Here is a 20,205-nt window from a genome sequence, read left to right as displayed (position 1 = left end):
CCTTATTGGAGGTATTGTTTGTAAATATCTTCTCTCATTTGAATAGTTGCCTTTTTATTTTCAAATCTTGTTTGCCTTTTAATTTTTAAGATGATTTCATATATAGGCACTTTGAATATTTAAAAAAAAATCTCTTCATATATTTTCTATTTATGCCATTGATTTTAAAACAACACATCTACACTTGCCTTCACACATGATTTCTACTTTTTTTTTGGTATTTTTCTGAAGTTGGAAATGGGGAGACAGTCAGACAGACTCCCACATGTGCCCGACTGGGATCCACCTGGCATGCCCACCAGGGGGCGATGCTCTGCCCATCTGGGGCATTGCTCTGCCACAACCAGAGCCATTCTAGCACCTGAGGCAGAGGCCATGGAGCCATCCTCAGTGCCCGGGCCAACTTTGCTCCAATGGAGACTTGGCTGCAGGAGGGGAAGAGAGAGACAGAGAGGAAGGAGAGGGGGAGGGGTGGAGAAGCAGATGGTTGCTTCTCCTGTGTGCCCTGGCCAGGAACCGACCCAGGACTCCTGCAAACCAGGCTGATGCTCTACCACTAAGCCAACTGGCCAGGGCCAGATTTCTACTTTATTTTAACAGTACTGTGTTTTTTGTTTCCCCATATTATCTATGTAGTCCATACACATCTTCCTCTTCTTGGAGGAATCCAGTTGGCAGGAAGTCTCTGAAAGAGGGATCCATAAGGATCTTTATTAATTAGAAGTGCTTGGCGGAGATTAAAAAAAAAAGATAAAAGATGTGTTGTGTTTATAATGATAACTACCTCAGTTTTAGAAGAATACTAAAAATAATGCTGCAAGACAAATTGATTGTAATGTTCAGAAAAGAACTTGACTTTTATGAAGTGCCCGCTGTATGCCACAGAAACTCAATAACAAAAGTATATGTATCTTTTCATTTAATCATTCTTTCTTTCTACAATGTACAGAATATTTACTATTCCCTTCCTGGAGGTCAGGTATCTGCAGCTAAGAGAAATTTAATAACTTTGTCAATGTCACAATGATGTAACATGGTAGATCAAATTCTGTTCCAAGAAGTCTGACTCAAGATCCTATTTTCTAAATCACATCTCTATATGGTACTTTGGAAGAGTATATGTATGTAAATTGTAATAAAGAAAATACATTAATAATAATAATAGCTATAATTTATTGAGATATTATTGTGATGAAAGGCACTTTTAGACCTCACAAAGATGGTAATAGTAGTAACAACATTTTTAGCAAGAAACACAATGGAGCAAATGGAGAGTTAACTATGACATCAATATAAAGTATCAAGTCACAGAAATATAGTTGTTTCAGTTGAAAACACAGGTTTTAATCATTATTATAAAATAAAAGAGGTAGTGGGATTATCAAAGACAAGACCCTAAATGTCTTTAGTTACTTAGGAAGTCACATATGAAGGAAGATATTGGTTTATGTCAATAGATTCAGATAAGAGAATTAGAACCGGTGAGTTGAAGATAAAAATAAAGAGATCAATTTCTGCTAAACTAAAACAAGTCTGAGCAAATATAGAATTTAAAAATAAAATTGGGCAGCCACACAAATGAGTGGATCCTCAGTATTGGAATTACTATTAGATCATAAAAGGTGGCCATACAAATGTGGAATCTAAAGGTGACAACTATCTGAGATGCTAATTGGCTGTTCATTGAATGTTGTTTTTGCCTCCGTGTTCAGAAGACACACCAGCTACATGGAGGCAGGAAACCACACAGAAGTGTCAGAATTCCTCCTCCTGGGTCTTTCAGAGGATCCTGAACTGCAGCCCCTCCTCAGTGGAGTGTTCCTGTCCATGTACCTGATCACCATACTTGGGAACCTGCTTATCATCCTGGCCATCAGCTCAGACCCCCACCTCCACACCCCCATGTACTTCTTTCTCTCCCACCTGTCCTTTGTTGATATCTGTTTCACTTCCACCACTGTCCTGAAGATGCTGGTGAACATCCAGACTCAGAGCAATACCATCTTCTCAAAAAGTTCCTCAGATATTTCTTTTTGACTTTTCTTCCTACATCGGGTGCTTCATTCAGGTGTATTTTTTTTTTACTATTTTTCTTGGAATAGACAACTTCCTCCTGGCTGTGATGGCCTATGACCAGTATGTAGCCATCTGCCACCACCTGCACTACACAGTCATCATGAACCCACGCCTGTGTGGCCTTCTGGTTCTGATGTCTTGGTTCATCATTTTCTGGGTTTCTCTTTTTCATATTCTACTAATGATGCAGCTGACCTTCTGTGTAGGCACTAAAATTCCACATTTCTTCTGTGAACTGGCCCAGCTTCTCAAGGCAGCCTGCTCTGACACCCTCATCAATTATATATCATCATGTATGCAATTACTGCCCTTTTTGGTGTGTTTCCTCTCACTGGAATTCTTTTCTCTTGCTCTCAGATTGTCTCTGTCTTAATGAGAATGTCCTTTAAAAGGGGATATATAAAGCATTTTCCATTTGTGGGTCTCACCTCTGTGCAGTCTCCTTGTTTTGTGGATCAGGTCTAGGGGTCTACCTCAGTTCTGCTGTGACCCATTTTTCTCTACAAAACTCAGTTGCCTCTGTGATGTACACCATGGTCACCCCCCTGCTGAACCCCTTCATCTACAGCCTGAGGAACAAGGTGTGAAGGAAGCCCTGAGAAGGCTCCTTAACCTAGTAGCACCTGTTAGTGATGGACCACTGGCCTCAGAGCTAAGTGGACATTGTGGGCCCCACACTAAATGTTGCAAATTTCAATATCTTAGTTTTATTTCTCTCTTAAAAGACATGCTTTGTTTCTTCTATTTCCAAAGCACATATAATTTCACTTTTGTTTGTATTTTGTGTTAGTTTCTTCTCAAAAAGTTCCTCAGATATTTCTTTTTGACTTTTCTTCCTTAGATGCTGTCCTCAATATTTCACATTTGGTCAACATTTCTGCAGCTATTTTTAAGATTTCTAACTTTTAATGTAATGCACTTTTCTTATCAGGTGATAACCAATTCCCCAAAAAGTTGTCCTCAGACATTGCTGATCTTTACCTTAATTTGGTTGTATGCTTGTTTCTTTCTAGAAGAAATGGAGTGAAAATCATACAGTAATCAGAACATAATGCTTACAATATTGGGACTCTACTTGTTTATTCATGTGAATGACTTAATTTGATCTTAAAAAACATTTCTTTAAGATATTTTCTCTCATTACCTCACTTTTCAAAAGGAGACTGAGACTGAGTTGGACTACAACCTGGCAGGTTTACTCTTCTATACTACCTTTTACAAGAATAGTGATCTGATTTTCAACTTCAAAGTAGGAGTTTAGATTTTAAAGATGGTTTCTTCAGATGAGTAATCAGAATTTGCTGCCTCAGAAAACTGAGATGTGTCATTGCTCTTTTCACCCATCTTTCTTTCTATCCTTTTATACTGACCTTTATTTCTCATTATTGCAATTTTGAGATACACTCACTAAGATCCAAAAACATGTAATAATGAATAGAATTAAATAAGATTTATTTCCTCACATGATTTATTTTTTCTGAAACTTTGTGGGAGTGCATCAGGAATTGTAGTTACACAATTGTGGAATATTAGAGAAAAATGTTGATAGAACCGAGTCTGCAAGGAAGCAGAGAGCAGTTCACACTGTCAACATTTCTTCCACATTCCCTGGGATCCTCTCACCACCTCCATTGCATGACTGCCAACATCCAGCACCAGCTGGAACCCACTTTGCCCAATATGTGGTAGCAGAAGTGACAGAGAATCATGTCCTACCATAGCTCTTGATGGAGGGTTATGGGGTATACCAGGCCTCTCATCTATTATTGGGATAAAGCTGAGGTTTGAATTTTGTGCCATTTACTGAAATTCCACTACAGGATGAAAACTCTGTACATTCACTGGAAGCTTTATTGGATATATGTTCTCCCCTTACTCTTCTCTCTCCCATCCATGATTCTTGCTTCTTTCATATAGTGCTTGTCTGTGAATACTTGGCTGAGCATGTACTTTTGCCCAAACCTAAAATAACACAGGTGAAAAAGATTGAAGAGGTTTTAATATGATAAATAAAAATAGAGTAAACTTTTGAGAAAAAAAATTAATTATTGGGGACATAGTAAAAAATCAAAATGACTCAAAAACTGTAATTTGTTTAATAGGAAAGACTTGTGTGTTGTCACTTTAATTCATTTGATTCTATTAAGTTTAACCAATGACCATTTATTGTCTACTCTATACAAATTGAGAGGTTGGTGTGTAGTAGATCCTGTTGAAAACCAAGGGAAAAGTCCTCAACTCACTTTGAGGAATTCCAGGAAGATCTTTAAGAATTTTAAACATTTTTATTGAGGTATAGCCTACATAATAAAATTCACTCAATGATGAAACACCATCAGTTTTAGTAAATTTATGAAGTTATGCAATCATTAGCAAAATGCAGGTTTTTTTCCTGTCATCTCAAAAAGTATCCTTGCACACATTAGCAGTTAATTCCCCCTCCCACATCAGCCTTAGGAAACCACTAACCAAGCTGTCTTTATAAATTTGTTTTTTCTAGATTTTTGTAAATAAATGGAGATATATGTTATGTGGTCTTTTTATCTGGTTTTTTACACTTAGCATATGTTTTCAGGTTCATTTATGTTGAAAATGCATCAACATTTTGCTCTTTTTGATTGTAATAAAGCATTATATTGCATTTATATACCACATTTTGCTTATCCACTTACTAATTATTGAAAACAAATATTTCTAGTTCTGCATTGTTATGAGTACTGCTGCTATAAACATTTGTTCACTTGTCTTTGTATTTCTTATTTCTCTTGAGTACTTAGAGTACTTACTGAGTCTTATATAGCAAATTTATTTTAAACTTTCTAAGAAACTTCCAAACTATTTTTCAAAGTGGTTGCACAAATTTATAATACATTCCCACCAGAATGAATGATGAGTCCAGTTTTCCACATCTTTGCTTACACTTGGTATCAAGGAAAACATTTTTTTATATAAATTCTTATTAATTTTATTTTTTAATGAGGCGACATCAATAAATTAGGATACATATATTCAAAATAACAAGTCCAGGTTATCTTGACGTTCAATTATGTTGCATACCCATCACCCAAAGTCAGATTGTCCTCTGTCACCTTCTATCTAGTTTTCTTTGTGTCCCTCCCCCTCTCCCTTTCCCTCTCCCTCTCCCCCCTCCCCTCGTAACCACCACACTCTTATCAATGTCTCTTAGTTTCACTTTTATGTCCCACCTACGTATGGAATAATGCAGTTCCTGGTTTTTTCTGATTTACTTATTTCACTTCGTATAATGTTATCAAGATCCCACCATTTTGCTGTAAATGATCCGATGACGTCATTTCTTATGGCTGAGTAGTATTCCATAGTGTATATGTGCCACATCTTCTTTATCCAGTCATCTATTGATGGGCTTTTTGGTTGTTTCCATGTCTTGGCCACTGTGAACAATGCTGCAATGAACATGGGGCTGCATGTGTCTTTACGTATCAATGTTTCTGAGTTTTTGGGGTATATACCCAGTGGGATTGCTGGGTCATAAGGTAGTTCTATTTTCAGTTTTTTGAGGAACCACCATACTTTCTTCCATAATGGTTATACTACTTTACATCCCCACCAACAGTGTATGAGGGTTCCTTTTTCTCCACAGCCTCTCCAACATTTGCTATTATCTGTCTTGTTAATAATAACTAATCTAACAGGTGTGAGGTGGTATCTCATTGCAGTTTTGATTTGCATTTCTCTAATAACTAATGAAGATGAGCATCTTTTCATATATCTGTTGGCCATTTGTATTTCTTCCTGAGAGAAGTGTCTGTTCATGTCCTCTTCCCATTTTTTTATTGGATTATTTGTTAGTTTGTGGTTGACTTTTATGAGTTCTTTGTATATTTTGGATATTAGGCCCTTATCTGAGCTGTTGTTTGAAAATATCGTTTCCCATTTAGTTGGCTGTCTGTTTATTTTGTTTCAGTTTCTCTTGCTGAGCAAAAACTTCTTAGTCTGATGTAGTCCCATTCATTAATTTTTGCCTTCACTTCTCTTGCCTTTGGAGTCAAATTCATAAAATGCTCTTTAAAACTCAGGTCCATGAGTTTAGTACCTATGTCTTCTTCTATGTACTTTATTGTTTCAGGTCTTATGTATAGATCTTTGATCCATTTTGAGTTAATTTTAGTACAGGGGGACAAACTGTAGTCCAGTTTCATTCTTTTGCAAGTGGCTTTCCAGTTTTCCCAACACCATTTATTGAAGAGACTTTCTGTTCTCCATTGTGTGTTGTTGGCCCCTTTATCAAAAATTGTTTGATTATATATATGTGGTTTCATTTCTGGGTTTCTTATTCTGTTCCATTGGTCTGAGTGTCTATTTTTCTGCCAATACCATGCTGTTTTGATTGTCGTGGCCCTATAATATAGTTTGAAGTCAGGTATTGTAATGCCCCCAACTTCATTCTTTTTCTTTAGGATTGCTTTGGCTATTCGGGGTTTTTTATAGTTCCATATAAATCTGATGATTTTTTGTTCCATTTCATTAAAAAATGTCATTGGAATTTTGATGGGAATTGCATTAAATTTGTATATTGCTTTGGGTAATATGGCCATCTTGATTATATTTATTCTTCCTAACCAAGAACAAGGAATATTTTTCCATCTCATTATATCTTTTTCGATTTCCCTTAACAATGGTTTATAGTTTTCATTATATAAGTCCTTTACATTCTTTGTTATGTTTATTCTTAGGTATTTTATTTTTTTGTTGCAATCCTGAAGGGGATTTTTCTTTTGAGTTCATTTTCAAATGTTTCATTGTTGGCATATAGAAAGGCTATTGACTTCTGTATGTTAATTTTGTATCCTGCGACCTTACTGTATTGGCTTATTGTTTCTAGTAGTCTTTTTGTGGATTCTTTGGGATTTTCGATGTATAGGATCATATCATCTGCAAAAAGTGATACCTTTACTTCTTCTTTTCCGATATGGATACCTTTTATTTCTTTGTCTTGTCTGATTGCTCTGGCTAGAACCTCTAGTACCACATTAAATAAGAGTGGAGAGAGTGGACAACCCTGTCTTGTTCCTGATTTAAGGGGGAAAGCCTTCAGTTTTGTGCCATTTAATATGATGTTAGCTGATGGTTTATCATATATGGCCTTTATCATGTTGAGATATTTTCCTTCTATACCCATTTTGTTGAGAGTCTTAAACATAAAATTTTGTTGGATTTTATCAAAAGCCTTTTCTGCGTCTATTGATAAGATCATGTGGTTTTTGTTCTTTGTTTTGTTGATATGGTGTATTACGTTAACTGTTTTACATATGTTGAACCATCCTGGAGATTCTGGGATGAATCCCACTTGATCATGATGTATTATTTTTTTAATATGTTGTTGTATTCGATTTGCTAGTATTTTGTTTAGTATTTTAGCATCTGTATTCATTAGAGATATTGGTCTGTAGTTTTCTTTTTTTGTGCAGTCCTTGCCTGGTTTTGGTATGAGGGTTATGTTGGCCTTATAAAATGTGTTTGGAAGTATTGCTTCTTCTTCAATTTTTTGGTAGTCTTTCAGTAAAATAGGAACCAAGTCTTCTTTGAATATTTGATAAAATTCGTTGGTATAGCCGTCTGGGCCTGGACTTCTTTTCTGGGGAGGTTTTTAATGGTTTTTTCTATTTCTTCTCTATGAATAGGTCTGTTTTGGCTTTCTGCTTCTTCTTGACGCAGTCTAGGAAGGTTGCATTGTTCTAGGAATTTATCCATTTCTTCTAGGTTGTTGAATTTTGTGACATATAGTTTTTCATAGTATTCTACAATAATTCTTTGTATATCTACAGTGTCTGTGGTGATTTCTTCTCTTTCATTTTGGATTTTATTTATATGAGTTCTTTCTCTTTTTTCCTTGGTAAGTCTTGCCAAGGGTTTGTCAATTTTGTTGATCTTTTCAAAGAACCAGCTCCTTGTTCTATTAATTTTTTGTATAGTTTTTCTGTTCTCTAATTCATTTATTTCTGCTCTGATTTTTATTATCTCCTTTCTTCGGCTGGTTTTGGGTTGTCTTTGTTCTTTTTTTCTAGTTCCTTAAGGTGTGAAGTAAAGTGGTTCACTTGGGCTCTCTCCTGTTTGTTCATATCTGCCTGAAGTGATATGAATTTCCCTCTTATCACTGCTTTTGCTGCATCTCATAGATTCTGTTATGTCGTATTGTCATTTTCATTTGTCTATATATATTTTTTTATCTCTGCACTTATTTCTTCTTTGACCCATTCATTTTTTAAAAGTATGTTGTTTAGTTTCCACATTTTGGTGGGAATCTTTTTCTCTTTTTTGCAGTTGAATTCTAGTTTCAAGGCTTTATGATCAGAAAATATGCTTGGTACAACTTCGATTTTTCTGAATTTGCTGATGTTGTTTTTGTGGCCCAACATATGGTCAATTCTTGAGAATGATCCATGTACACTGGAGAAAAATGTATACTCAGTCACTTTGGGATGAAATGTTCTGTAGATGTCTATCATATCCAGGTTCTTTAGTGTTTTGTTTAAGGCCACTATATGTTTGTTGATTCTCTGTTTGGCTGACTGATCTAGAGCCGTCAGCGGTGTATTGAGGTCACCAAGTATGATTGTACTTTTGTCAGTTTTTGTTTTAAGGTCAATAAGTAGCTGTCTTATATATTTTGGTGCTTCTTGGTTTGGTGCATATATATTAAGAATTGTTTTGTCTTCTTGATTCAGTGTACCATTAGCCATTATGAAATGGCCATTTTTATCTCTGAGTACTTTTGCTGTCTTGTAGTCAGCATTATTAGATATGAGTATTGTTACACCTGCTTTTTTTTGGATGTTATTTGCTTGGAGTATTATTTTCCAGCCTTTCCATTTTTATTTCTTTCTTTATTTATTTTTTTTCCTGTATTTTTCTGAAGCCGGAAACGAGGAGAGACAGTCAGACAGACTCTCGCATGTGCCCAACTGGGATCCACCCGGCACGCCCACCAGGGGGTGACGCTCTGCCCACCAAGGGGCGATGCTCTGCCCCTCCAGGGCTTTGCTCTGTTGGGACCAGAGCCACTCTAGCACCTGGGGCAGAGGCCCAGGAGCCATCCCCAGTGCCCGGGCCATCTTTGCTCCAGTGGAGCCTCGGCTGCAGGAGGGGAAGAGAGAGACAGAGAGAAAGGAGAGGGGGGAGGGGTGGAAAAGCAGATGGGCGCTTCTCCTGTGTGCCCTGGCCGGGAATCGAACCCGGGACTTCTGCATGCCAGGTCGATGCTCTACCACAGAGCCACCCAGCCAGGGCCCAGCCTTTCACTTTCAATTTGTTTTTATCCTTGTTACTTAGATGAATTCTTGTAGGCAGCATAGAGTTGGATTTTCTTTTTTAATCCATTCTGGTACTCTGTGCCTTTTTATTGGTGAGTTTAATCTGTTTACATTTAGTGTAATTATTGACACTTGTGAGTTCCCTATTGCCATTTTATAGACTGCTTTCTGTTAGTTTTGTGTCTTGTTTGATCCATCTCTTTCGTTTTTCTATCTTTTGTTTTTATTTGGTTGTATTCCATACATCTTTTCTTTGTTGCTATCTTTTTTAAATCATGTGCTTCTGTTGTGTTTTTTTCAATGGTGGTTACCTTTTAGTAATGAAAAGGGTTCCTACCCTGTTCATTGTAGTGCACTATTTTGTGAGTACTTTTGCACTCCATCTTTCTTTGCTACTGTTAATCTCCATTCTCTCCCCTCCCCTTTCTTTTTGTTGTTGTCACAGTTTAAATTTGGTTTTATTGTGTTCTTCTTGGAGCTTTTACTTGTGGCTTTTTTTTTTTTTTTTTTTTGTTCTTTGTATCTGATTGAAGAACCTCCTTTAGTAATTCCTGGAGAGGGGGTTTTCTGAAGATAAATTCCCTCATCTTTTCTCTATCTGTGAATGTTTTTATTTCTCCTTCATATTTGAAGGATAGCTTTGATGGGTATAGTAATCGTGGCTGAAAGTTCCTCTCTTTCAGGACTTTAAATATTGGGGTCCACTCTCTTCTAGCTTGTATAGTTTCTGTTGTGAAATCTGATAATAATCTAATGGGCCTTCCTTTATATGTTGTATTCTTCTTTTCTCTGGCTGCCTTGAGAATTTTTTCTTTGCCGTTGTTTTGTGCCAATTTCATTATGATGTACCTTGGAGTAGGTTTGTTGGGGTTAAGAAAACTTGGAGTTTTGTTTGCTTCTTGAATTTGAAGCTTTAGTTCTTTCCACAGGCTTGAGAAGTTCTCATCTATTATTTGTTTGAGTATGTTCTCCATTCCATTTTCTCTCTCTTCTCCCTCTGATATACCTATTATTCTTATGTTACTCTTTTTGATGGAGTCAGATAATTCCTGTAGGGCTATCTCATTTTTTTTTTTTTTAATTTTTGAGTCTCTTTCTTTTTCTCTCTGTTGTGCCTGAAGTTGCTTGTCTTCTATTTCACTAATTCTACCTTCTATCTGGCCTGGGCCTGTTTTATTAGCTAAGCTTGTTACCTCGTTTTTCAGCTCCTGAATTGAGTTTTTCATCTCTGTTTGATTTGTTTTTATAGTTTCAGTTTCCTTGGACATATATTCTTTGTGTTCATTGAGTTGTTTTCTGAGCTCCCTAAATTGCCTTTCTGTGTTTTCTTGTATATCTCTGAGTATTTTTAGGATTTCTATTTTAAATTCTCTGTCATTTAGCTCCAAGGTTTTCAATATATTAAATTTTTTCTCCATAGATTTTTCCTCATCTATCTGTGTTACCTCTCTTTCTTTTGTATCCATGATATTCCATTTTCTCTTCCTTAATGGCATCTGAGGGCAGTTTTGTTGATAGTATTAATGAGATTTAATAAAGAATAAAAAGTTAAAAAAATAAAAAATCAAAAAGAGTTTTTTTAAAAAAATTAATAATAAAATAAATAAAAATAAAATAAAATTTAAATTTAAAAAAGGAAATTATTCCCCCCCTCTTTTTTTCCTCTTCTCTCCTCTCCCCTCTTTCTTGAGAAAAATCTTGTGGTGAACCGTGAATTATATTGTACTAAAGAGAACAAACAATGCCTGTAATGGAGGGCCTGAATTGGGGAGAAGTAATAAAGGGGCCAAAAAAAAAAAGAAAAAAAAGGGGGGGGTATAGACCCACAAAAAGAAAATAAGGAAAAAATTTGGGTCAAGAATGAAATGAAGGCCCCGGCCGGTTGGCTCCATGGTAGAGCGTCGGCCTGGCGTGCAAAAGTCCCGGGTTTGAATCCCAGCCAGGGAACACAGCAGAAGCTCCCATCTGCTTCTCCACCCCTCCCCCTCTCCTTTCTCTCTGTCTCTCTCTTCCCCTCCCGCAGCAAGGCTCCATTGGAGCAAAGATGGCCCGGGCACTGGGGATGGCTCCTTGGCCTCTGCCCCAGTTGCTAGAGTGGCTCTGGTCGTGACAGAGTGATGACCCAGAGGGACAGAGCATCGCCCCCTGGTGGGCAGAGCATCACCCCCTGGTGGGCGTGCCGGGTGGATCCCAGTCAAGCGCATGCGGGAGTCTGTCTGACTGTGTATCCCCGTTTCCAGCTTCAGAAAAATACACACACACACACACACACACACAAAGAATAAAATGATTTGCTTTTAGGTGTTGGTTGTGTAAGAGTTATGATGAGAGGAATAAGAGGGAAACAGGAAACTGGGGGGACAAATTAAAAAATTACTATTGTATTTAGTGGAACAAGAATTAGATAAAATGGAGAGCCAGGGATGTGAGCTAGTGAGTTAAAAAGGTGAAGTAAAACCCCCCCAAAATACCAGAAACATAAGTTTGAGTCCCAGATAAGATAATTTGTTTGTTATTGAGGTTTGAATGAGAGGAGACATAAAGGAGAAAGAAAGAAACTAATATAGAGGGAGAAAAGAAAGAGAGAGAGAAAAATAAGAGGAAACCACTAAAAGAAGAAAAAAGAAAAAAGAGGAGAGAGAGAGAGAGAGAGAGAGAGAGAGTTAAGGGTTTTGGAGTGCAATCCTCATAGAGAGAAAAGAAGAGGAAAGAAAAGATAATGGGAGATGTAACACTTATGGGTAGTGTAGTTCAAGGAGAGGAGAGAGTAAGACCTGGCAGAGAGTTAAACGACCAAATTGGAGGAGGAAAAAAAAAAATCAAGAATGAAGATAAGAGAAACAAACGAACAAATATAATAAAGTGGGATAGGTTATAAAGTCTGTGGGTTATTCTTGATTTTGACAGGTTATCTTCTTGCTTTTTCTTTTCTCTCCCTCTTCCTGGTCAGTGACTCTGTACCCCGGGTTCTGCCCCTTTGGCATGCTCAGGTAGAGGTTTGCAGTTGATAAGTTTCTATGGTGATGTCATGTATTGTGCTTCAGTCTCGTTGGCAGTCGAGGCTCATTAGCATTTATAGAGAGTGAGAGTCCATGTTCCTGGAGCCTTTCTCCTAGTCTTTCCTTCCTCAATTAGTAGCCTGATAATCCAGCTATGGGGTTGCTGCTGCCTCTGCCTGGATAGTAAGAGGCTCAAAGAGGTGGCAACTCCCCACTCTATTCCCACTCAGCACAGGGCTCTGGGTAAGGCTCAGTCAGTCAGAGCTGCTAGCATAATCAGGTGGGGCTTCTGCCCACTCAAAGACCTCTGGATCTGCCACTCTGTGGATAACATGGGCAGGCACCCACTCCCGGGGCACTTGGAGAAAACTCTCGCTCACTATCTGTGCATGCAGACCAGGGTATCAGGCTGGCAGTCTCACCCTCTGAGTGAAACCCCCACCCGCACGGAAAAGTTCCAGCATTGGAATTGGCTCTCGCTCCCTCCCCATGTCCGGCTTTTTCAGGGTGCTGGGGTGGCCCAAGATTCCACTTTTGGCCCACACAGAGGCCCCTGACTCTTCCCCTCTGTGGGGTAACATGGGCGCCCACTCCTGGGTGCTTGGAGGAATCTCTTGCCCACTCTCCTTGTGTGCAGACCAGGATATCAGGCCAGCTGTCTCTCACCCTCTGAGTGAAATCCCCGCCCACACAAAAAAGTTCCAGTGTTGGAATTAGTTCTCACTCCCTCCCCATGTGTGGCTTTTTCAGGGTGCTGGGGTGGCCCAGAGATTCCGCCTTCGGCCCACACAAAGGCCTCCAACTCTGCCTCTCTGTGGGATAACACAGGAGCCCACTCCTGGGGCTTTAGAAGGAATCTCTTGCCCACTATCTGTGCGCGCCGACCAGGAAATCGGGGAAAATGACTGCCCCACTTCTCTTTCTTTGTTTGGGTTTGGCGCAAGTGTTAGCTTGTATTGCCCGGATTGCCACAGGAACAGTTTTTCCTCGGCTTGGATCTCTGTGTCACAGCCTGGTTCTGCCGTTTGTGCCCCGGCCTGGATCTATTCACCCCCTTTGCCTGCCTTAGTTTCTATATTCTCAGTTCCCAGTGAAAGCAGCCCTATTTAGGTTAGTGAGGAAGGCGGAGCATTTCTTACTCCCTATTTCCTTCGGGGTTTGATTATATATTTAGCTAATTTTTTGCTCGACCATACCTTCGGGTGTATTGCAAAACATCTGAAGGCTTCAAAGATAGGTTTTTCTGTTTCTGGTTGAAGATCTTGTTGAGTTTTGGGGGAGATTTATCGGTATTGCTTCCTACCGTGCCACTACACTGACGTTATCTCTCAAGGAACACATTCTAATAGAAGAATATGTTTGAGTGTTGAATAATAGATAATGAGTTAGAAATTTAATGGAGAAATGCTTAGACCAGTTTGGCAATGGATGTGCACTAGAGCAAGGTTCTGTAGGACTAAAGAGAAAACACAGAAGACACAACAAAAAAGATGGGTACAGAGGATGCCCAGCTTCTAGCACTGAGAGCTATTTATTTCTTGTGCCAATTTTGTGATTGGATTGTCTTCCTGGTGTTGAGTTTTACAAGTTCTTTATAAATTTTGGTTATTAATCCCTTATCAGATGTATTGATGAATATGTTTTCCCATTGTGTGGTTTGTCTTTTTATTCTGTTCATATTGTCTTTAGCTGTGCAAGAGCTTTTTAGTTTGATATAGTCCCATTTGTTTGTCCTGTCTTTTATTTCATTTGCCTGTGGAGATAAATCAGCAAAGATATTGCTGCTATAGATGTTGGTGAGCTTACTGCCTATGTTTTCTTCTATGATGCTTATGGTTTCATGATTTACATTTAAGTCTTTTATCCACTTTGAGTTTATTTTTGTGCATGGTGTAAGTTCGTGGTCTAGTTTCATTTTTTTGGAGGTAGCTGCCCAGTTTTCCCAACACCATTTATTAAAGAGACTGTCTTTACTTCACTGTATGCTCTTACCTTCTTTGTCAAGTATCAATTGTCCATAAAGATGTGGGTTTATTTCTGGGTTCTCTGTTCTGTTCCATTGATCTAAATGCCTGTTCTTATGCCAGTACCAAGCTGTTTTGAGTACTATGGCCTTGTAGTATAACTTGATATCAGGAAGTGTGATACCTCCCACTTTATTCTTCTTTTTTAAGATTGCTGAGGCTATTCATATTCTTTTTTGGCTCCATATAAATTTTTGAAATATGTGTTCTATATTTTTGATGTATGTCATTGGTATTTTAATTGGTATTGCATTGAATTTATAAATTGCTTTGGGTAATATAGACATTTTAATGATGTTTATTCTTCCTAACAATGAGCACATTATATGCTTCCACTTATTTGTATCTTTCTTGATTTCTTTTATTAATGTTTTATAATTTTCTGAGTACAAGTCTTTAACCTCCTTGGTTAAATTTACTCCTAGGTACTTTATTTTTTTGGTTGCAATAGTGAAGGAAATTGTTTCCTAATTTCTCTTTCTGACAGTTCATTGTTTGTGTATAGAAATGCCTGATTTATGTATATTAATTTTATATCCTGCCACCTTGCTGAATTTGTTTATTAGGTCCAGTAGTTTTTTGACTGATACTTTAGGGTTTTCTATATACAGTATCATATCATCTGCAAATAGTGATAATTTTACTTCTTTTCCAATTTGGATGCCTTTTATTTTTTCTTCTTGTCTGATTGCTGTAGCTAGGACTTCCAGTACTATGTTAAATAAGAGAGGTAAAAGGGGCCACGCCTGCCTTGTTTCTGATTTTAGGGGAATTGCTTTTAATTTTTGTCCATTAAATAAAATGTTGGCTGTGGGTTTGTCACAGTTGGTCATTATCATGTTGAGATATGTTTTCTGTATTCCCACTTTGCTAAGAGTTTTGATTGTAAATTGGTGCTGGATTTTATCAAATGCTTTTTCTGCATCTATTGAAATGATCATGTGTTTTTTTTCCTTCCTTTTGTTTATGTGGTGAATCACATTAATAAATTTACAAATGTTGTACCATCCTTGCCTCCCCAGAATAAATCCCACTTGATTATGGTGTATAATTTTTTTCATGTATTGCTGGATCCAGTTTCCTAATATTTTGTTGAGGATTTTATCACCTATATTCATCAGGGATATTGGCCTATAATTTTCTTTCTTTGTGTTGTCTTTGCCTGGTTTTGGAATCAGAATTATGTTCACCTTATAAAAGGAACTTGGAAGTATTCCTTTTTCTTGAATTTTTTGAAATAGCTTGAGAAGGATAGGAGTTAGTTCTTCTTTGAATATTTTGTAGAATTCACCAGTGAAGCCATCGAGCCCAGGGATTTTGTTTTTTGGGAGCTTTTTGATAACTGTTTTGATTTCGTTTGTTGTAATCGGTCTGTTTAGGTTTTCTGATTCTTCCAGATTGATTTTTGGAAAATTATATGTTTCAAGAAATTTGTCCATTTCACCTAGGTTGTTTAATTTTTTGTCATACAATTCTTCATAGTATTTTCTTACAATATTTTGTATTTCTGTTGTGTCAGTTGTTATTTCTCCACTCTCATTTCTAATTTTATTTATTTGAGTCCTCTCTCTTCTTTTCTTGGTGAGTTTTGTTAAAGGTTCGTCTATCTTGTTTACCCTTTAAAAGAGCCAGCTCTTGGTTTCATTGATTCTCTGTACTGTTTCTTTAGCTTCTATGTCATTTATTTCCACTCTGATCTTTATTATTTCCTTCCTTCTACAACCTCTGGGCCTTACTTGCTGTTCTTTTTTTAGTTCTTTTAGATGAAGGGTTAGGTTGTTTAATTGAGCCTTTTCAAGCTTCTTAAGGAATGCCTGTAGTTCTATGAACTTCTGTCTCAGGACTGCTTTTCCTGTGTCCCATAACTTTTGAGTTGTTTGCTCTTAATCATTTGTTTCTAAAATTTTTTTATTTCTCCTTTGATTTCATTGTTAACCTATTCATTATTTAATAACATGCTATTTAATTTCCATGTGTTTGAGTATTTTTCAGTTTTTCTGTTGTGTTTGATTTTTAGTTTCATGCCATTGTGATCAGAGAAAATGCTTGATATGATTTCAATCTTCTTAAATTTGTTGAGACTGCTTTTGTGTCCTAACATGTGGTCTATCCTAGAGAATATACCATGAGCACTTGAAAAGAGTGTATATTCTGCAGCCTTAGGGTGAAATGTTCTAAAGATATCTATTAAATCGAGTTGATGTAGTGTGTCCTTTATGTCTGCTGTTTCTTTGTTAATTTTTTTCTTGAGGATATATGTAGTGATGTTAGTGGGGTATTGAAATCTCCTACTATTATAGTATTGCTATTGATCTCACCCTTTATATCCATCCAAGTCTGCGTTATATATTTAGGTGCTCCTATATTAGGTGCATAGATATTTATGATGGTTATATCTTCCTGTTGGATTGCTCCCTTTATCATTATGTAGTGACCTTCTTTATCTCTTACTATAGCCTTTGTTTTAAAGTCCATTATGTGTGATATAAGTATTGCTACTCAGCTTTTTTAAAATTTCCATTTGCATGAAATATTTTTTTCCATCCTATTACCTTCAGTCTATGTGCATCTTTTGTTTTAAGGTGTGTCTCTTGTAGGCAGCATATGTGCGGGTCCTGTTTTCTTATCCAAGCAGCTACCCTATGTCTTTTGATTGGATCATTTAATCCATTTACATTTAAGATTATTATTGATATGTAGTTGTTTATTGCCATTTTATTCTTTAAAGCTGTATTTCTCTTTTGCTATATTCTTTTCCCACTTTGATCTGTTTACAACAGGCTCCTTAATATTTCCTGCAGCATTGGTTTGGTTGTAATGAATTCCTTAAGTTATTATTTTGTCTGGGAAGCTTTTTATTTCTCCTCCAATTTTAAATGATAGCCTTGCTGGATAAAGTAGTCTTGGTTGTAGGTTCTTGTTCTGCATTCCTTTGAATATTTCTTGCCATTCTCTCTGGCCTCAAGTGTTTCTGTTGAGAAGGAGGATGTCATCCTTATGGTGACTCCTTTGTAGGTGATAGCCTTCTTTTCTCTAACAGCTTTTAATATTTTCTTTTTATTGCTTAGCTTTGGTATTTTAATTATGATGTTTCTTGGTGTAGGTCTTTTTGGGATTCTCTTTAATGGAGTCCTCTGTGCTTCTTGAACTTGTGAGAATTTCTCTTGCATCAAATTAGGGAAGTTTTCAGCTATTATTTGATTGAATCAAGTTTCTATTCCTTGTTCTTTCTCTTCTTCTTTAGGAACCGCTATGATGTGGATGTTATTTCTTTTCATGTTGTCACAGAACTCTCTCAAAGTTTCCTCAGACTTTTTGAGTCTCTTTTCCTTTTTCTATTGAATACTCTGCTTCCATGCCTTTGTTCATTTTGTCCCCCAACTCGCTGATTCGATGCTCAGCTTTATCCTTCCGGCTTTTAATTCCTTCCATTGTGGTCTTCATTTCTGTTATTATATTTGTCACCTCTGACTGATTCTTTTTTAATATTTCAATGTCCTTTTTTATACTTGCTATCTCTTTAGGTGTTCATAATGACCATCCATTGTTGTTCTAAGATCTCTAAGCATCCTAACAATCATTATTCTAAACTCTACTTATGGCAGTTTGGTTATTTTCATATCACTCAGTTCCTTTTTTGGAGATTTCTCTTGTGGTTTCATTTGGATTGCACTTTTTTATCTTCTCATTATGTCTGTGTGTTTGGGTGTGTTGTTTGTAGGGCTGGTTGAGTCTAGGTTTGGTGTTGTTTGCCTTCAATTTTCAGTTGTGTTATTTCTAGGTCTTCTTGGGTTGTCATCAGCTGTTGTTTGTAATCCACTGTCATGTTTGGCTTTTATAATAGAGCTGCTTTGAAATCTTGATTTGTTTGTTTTCTTCTCAGTTATCTTGGTTGTAGTTTCTTTTACTGATCTCAGCAGGGGGCTTATTTGAAACTGTATCCAGAAATGTGGTGGGTGTAACCTGACCCTCTGAAGGCTTGAACTGCCAGTTACTCTCTCTGGGGGTGGGGTGGTTTCTCAGCTTTAATAGGGGGAGGTGTATCTCAGATCTCCATGGATCCATGGAGACCTGAGTTACTGACCCTCCTCCCCCTTCTCCCTTCTTGTTTTCAGCAGTGTCTTTTTGCACTGATTGGAGCTGGATAGATATCTTGAGATGGGTGATCCGGAACCACTTGTCTTTTGTTATGTGGAAGGATCAACCCCTTTCCCAGCTATGGCCACCTCCAGCACTGGATGAGTCAGCTTCTCAGGTCCTCCCATGCATTCCTCTGCCAATCACTGTTTGTCTCTCTCTCCCTCCCCCTTTCCTTTTGGAAGATAAGCCAGCCCTTTCAACACACCTCGTTCCCAGGTCCCCAGACAAGTGGCTGTGAGTGATATTTACTACTCTTTTCCTTGGAATGAGAGCCAATCTGGGCTCTCAGCCTAATGCTCCCTTTGTTCCTGTAAGCAGGGGAGATTCACCACTCTCTACCAGGCCCAGTGTGGCTTCTTCTTTGCTTCTTGGTTTTTTGAGAGCTGTTCTTGTATTCCAGAGTTGATTTTTCACTCTGATTATTCCTAAATTAATTTGTAATCTAGTTTGGTGGTATGAGCTGGGAGTCTGTGCATCTGCCTACTTTGCTGCCATTTTCAGGTCTGTCTACATGTTTTGTTTTGTTTTTTGTACCAGTGTTTTTGAGTTTGGGGGGGTAGATACCCAGTAGAGGGATTGCTGGGTCATATGGTAGTTCTATTTTTAATTTTTTGAGAAATCACCATACTTTCTTCCATAATGGCTGTACCAGTTTACATTCCCACCAGCAGTAAATGGGGTACCCTTTTTTCCATTGCCTGTTTAACACTTGTTATTACTTGTCTTGTTAATAATAGACAATCTAACAGGTGTGAGGTGGTATCTCATTGTAGTTTTGATTTGCATTTCTCAAATAGCTAGTGAAGATGAGCATCTTTTCATATATCTGTTGGCCATCTGTATGACCTCTTGGGAGAAGTGTTTGTTCACGTCCTCTCTCCATGTTTTAATTGGATTGTTTGCTTGGTTTTTGCTAATCTTTGTTAGTTCTTTGTATTTTTTGGATATTAACCCCTTATCAGAGCTATTGTTTGCAAATATTTTCCATTTAGTATGCTGCCTATTTTTTGTCAGTTTCTTTTGCTGTGCAGAAGCTTTTTAGTTTGACATACTTTTATTTGTTTATTTTTTCCTTTACTTTTCTTGCCTTTGGGTCAAATTCATAAACTGTTTTCTATGGCCTAGGCCTATGAGTTTAGTACCTATGTTTTCTTAATGTAATTTATTGTTTCAGATCTTATATTTAGGTCTTTAATCTGTTTTAAATTAATTATTATGCAGGGGGACAAACTGTAATCAAATTTTATTCTTTTGCATGTGGCTTTTCAATTTTCTCAGAACCATTTAATGAAGAGGCTTTCTTTTTTTCATTGTGTATTTTTGGTTTCTTTGTCAAAGGTGATTTGCCCATATATATGTGGTTTCATTTCTGGGTTCTCAATTCTGTTCCATTGGTTTGTGCATCTATTCTTCTGCCAATATCATGCTGTCTTGATCATTGTGGCTCCATAGTATAATTTGAAGTCAGGTTTTGTAATGCCTTCAGCTTTGTTTTTTTGTTTCTTTCCCTCAGGATTGCTTTGCTATTTGGGTTTTTTTATGGTTCCATACAAACTTGTCAATTTTTTGTTTCATTTCTTTAAAAGATGACATTGGAATTTTAATGGGAATCACATTAAATTTATATGTTGTTTTGGGTAGTATGGCCATTTTAACTATATTTATTCTTCCTAT

The 20,205-nt window shown here is 37.2% G+C and overlaps 2 protein-coding genes across 2 annotated transcripts in view; one reads left to right on the top strand and one right to left on the bottom strand.

The window, feature by feature from the left end:
* The window catches only part of LOC136388291 (zinc finger protein 699-like), a 343,451-nt gene that overhangs the window by 201,519 nt on the left and 121,727 nt on the right, over positions 1 to 20,205 (bottom strand).
* On the top strand, positions 1,729 to 2,985 carry LOC136388288 (olfactory receptor 7D4-like). The gene is given in 6 exon segments (XM_066360215.1): positions 1,729 to 2,003; positions 2,044 to 2,356; positions 2,359 to 2,470; positions 2,473 to 2,655; positions 2,658 to 2,741; positions 2,918 to 2,985. Coding segments are annotated over 6 exon segments (1,035 nt in total).

Source organism: Saccopteryx leptura, chromosome 1, assembly GCF_036850995.1.
Source record: "Saccopteryx leptura isolate mSacLep1 chromosome 1, mSacLep1_pri_phased_curated, whole genome shotgun sequence".
In the NCBI taxonomy this organism is placed as follows: domain Eukaryota; kingdom Metazoa; phylum Chordata; class Mammalia; order Chiroptera; family Emballonuridae; genus Saccopteryx; species Saccopteryx leptura.
Note: the sequence above shows the minus strand (reverse complement) of the source record. Positions and strands in the feature narration are given on the sequence as shown.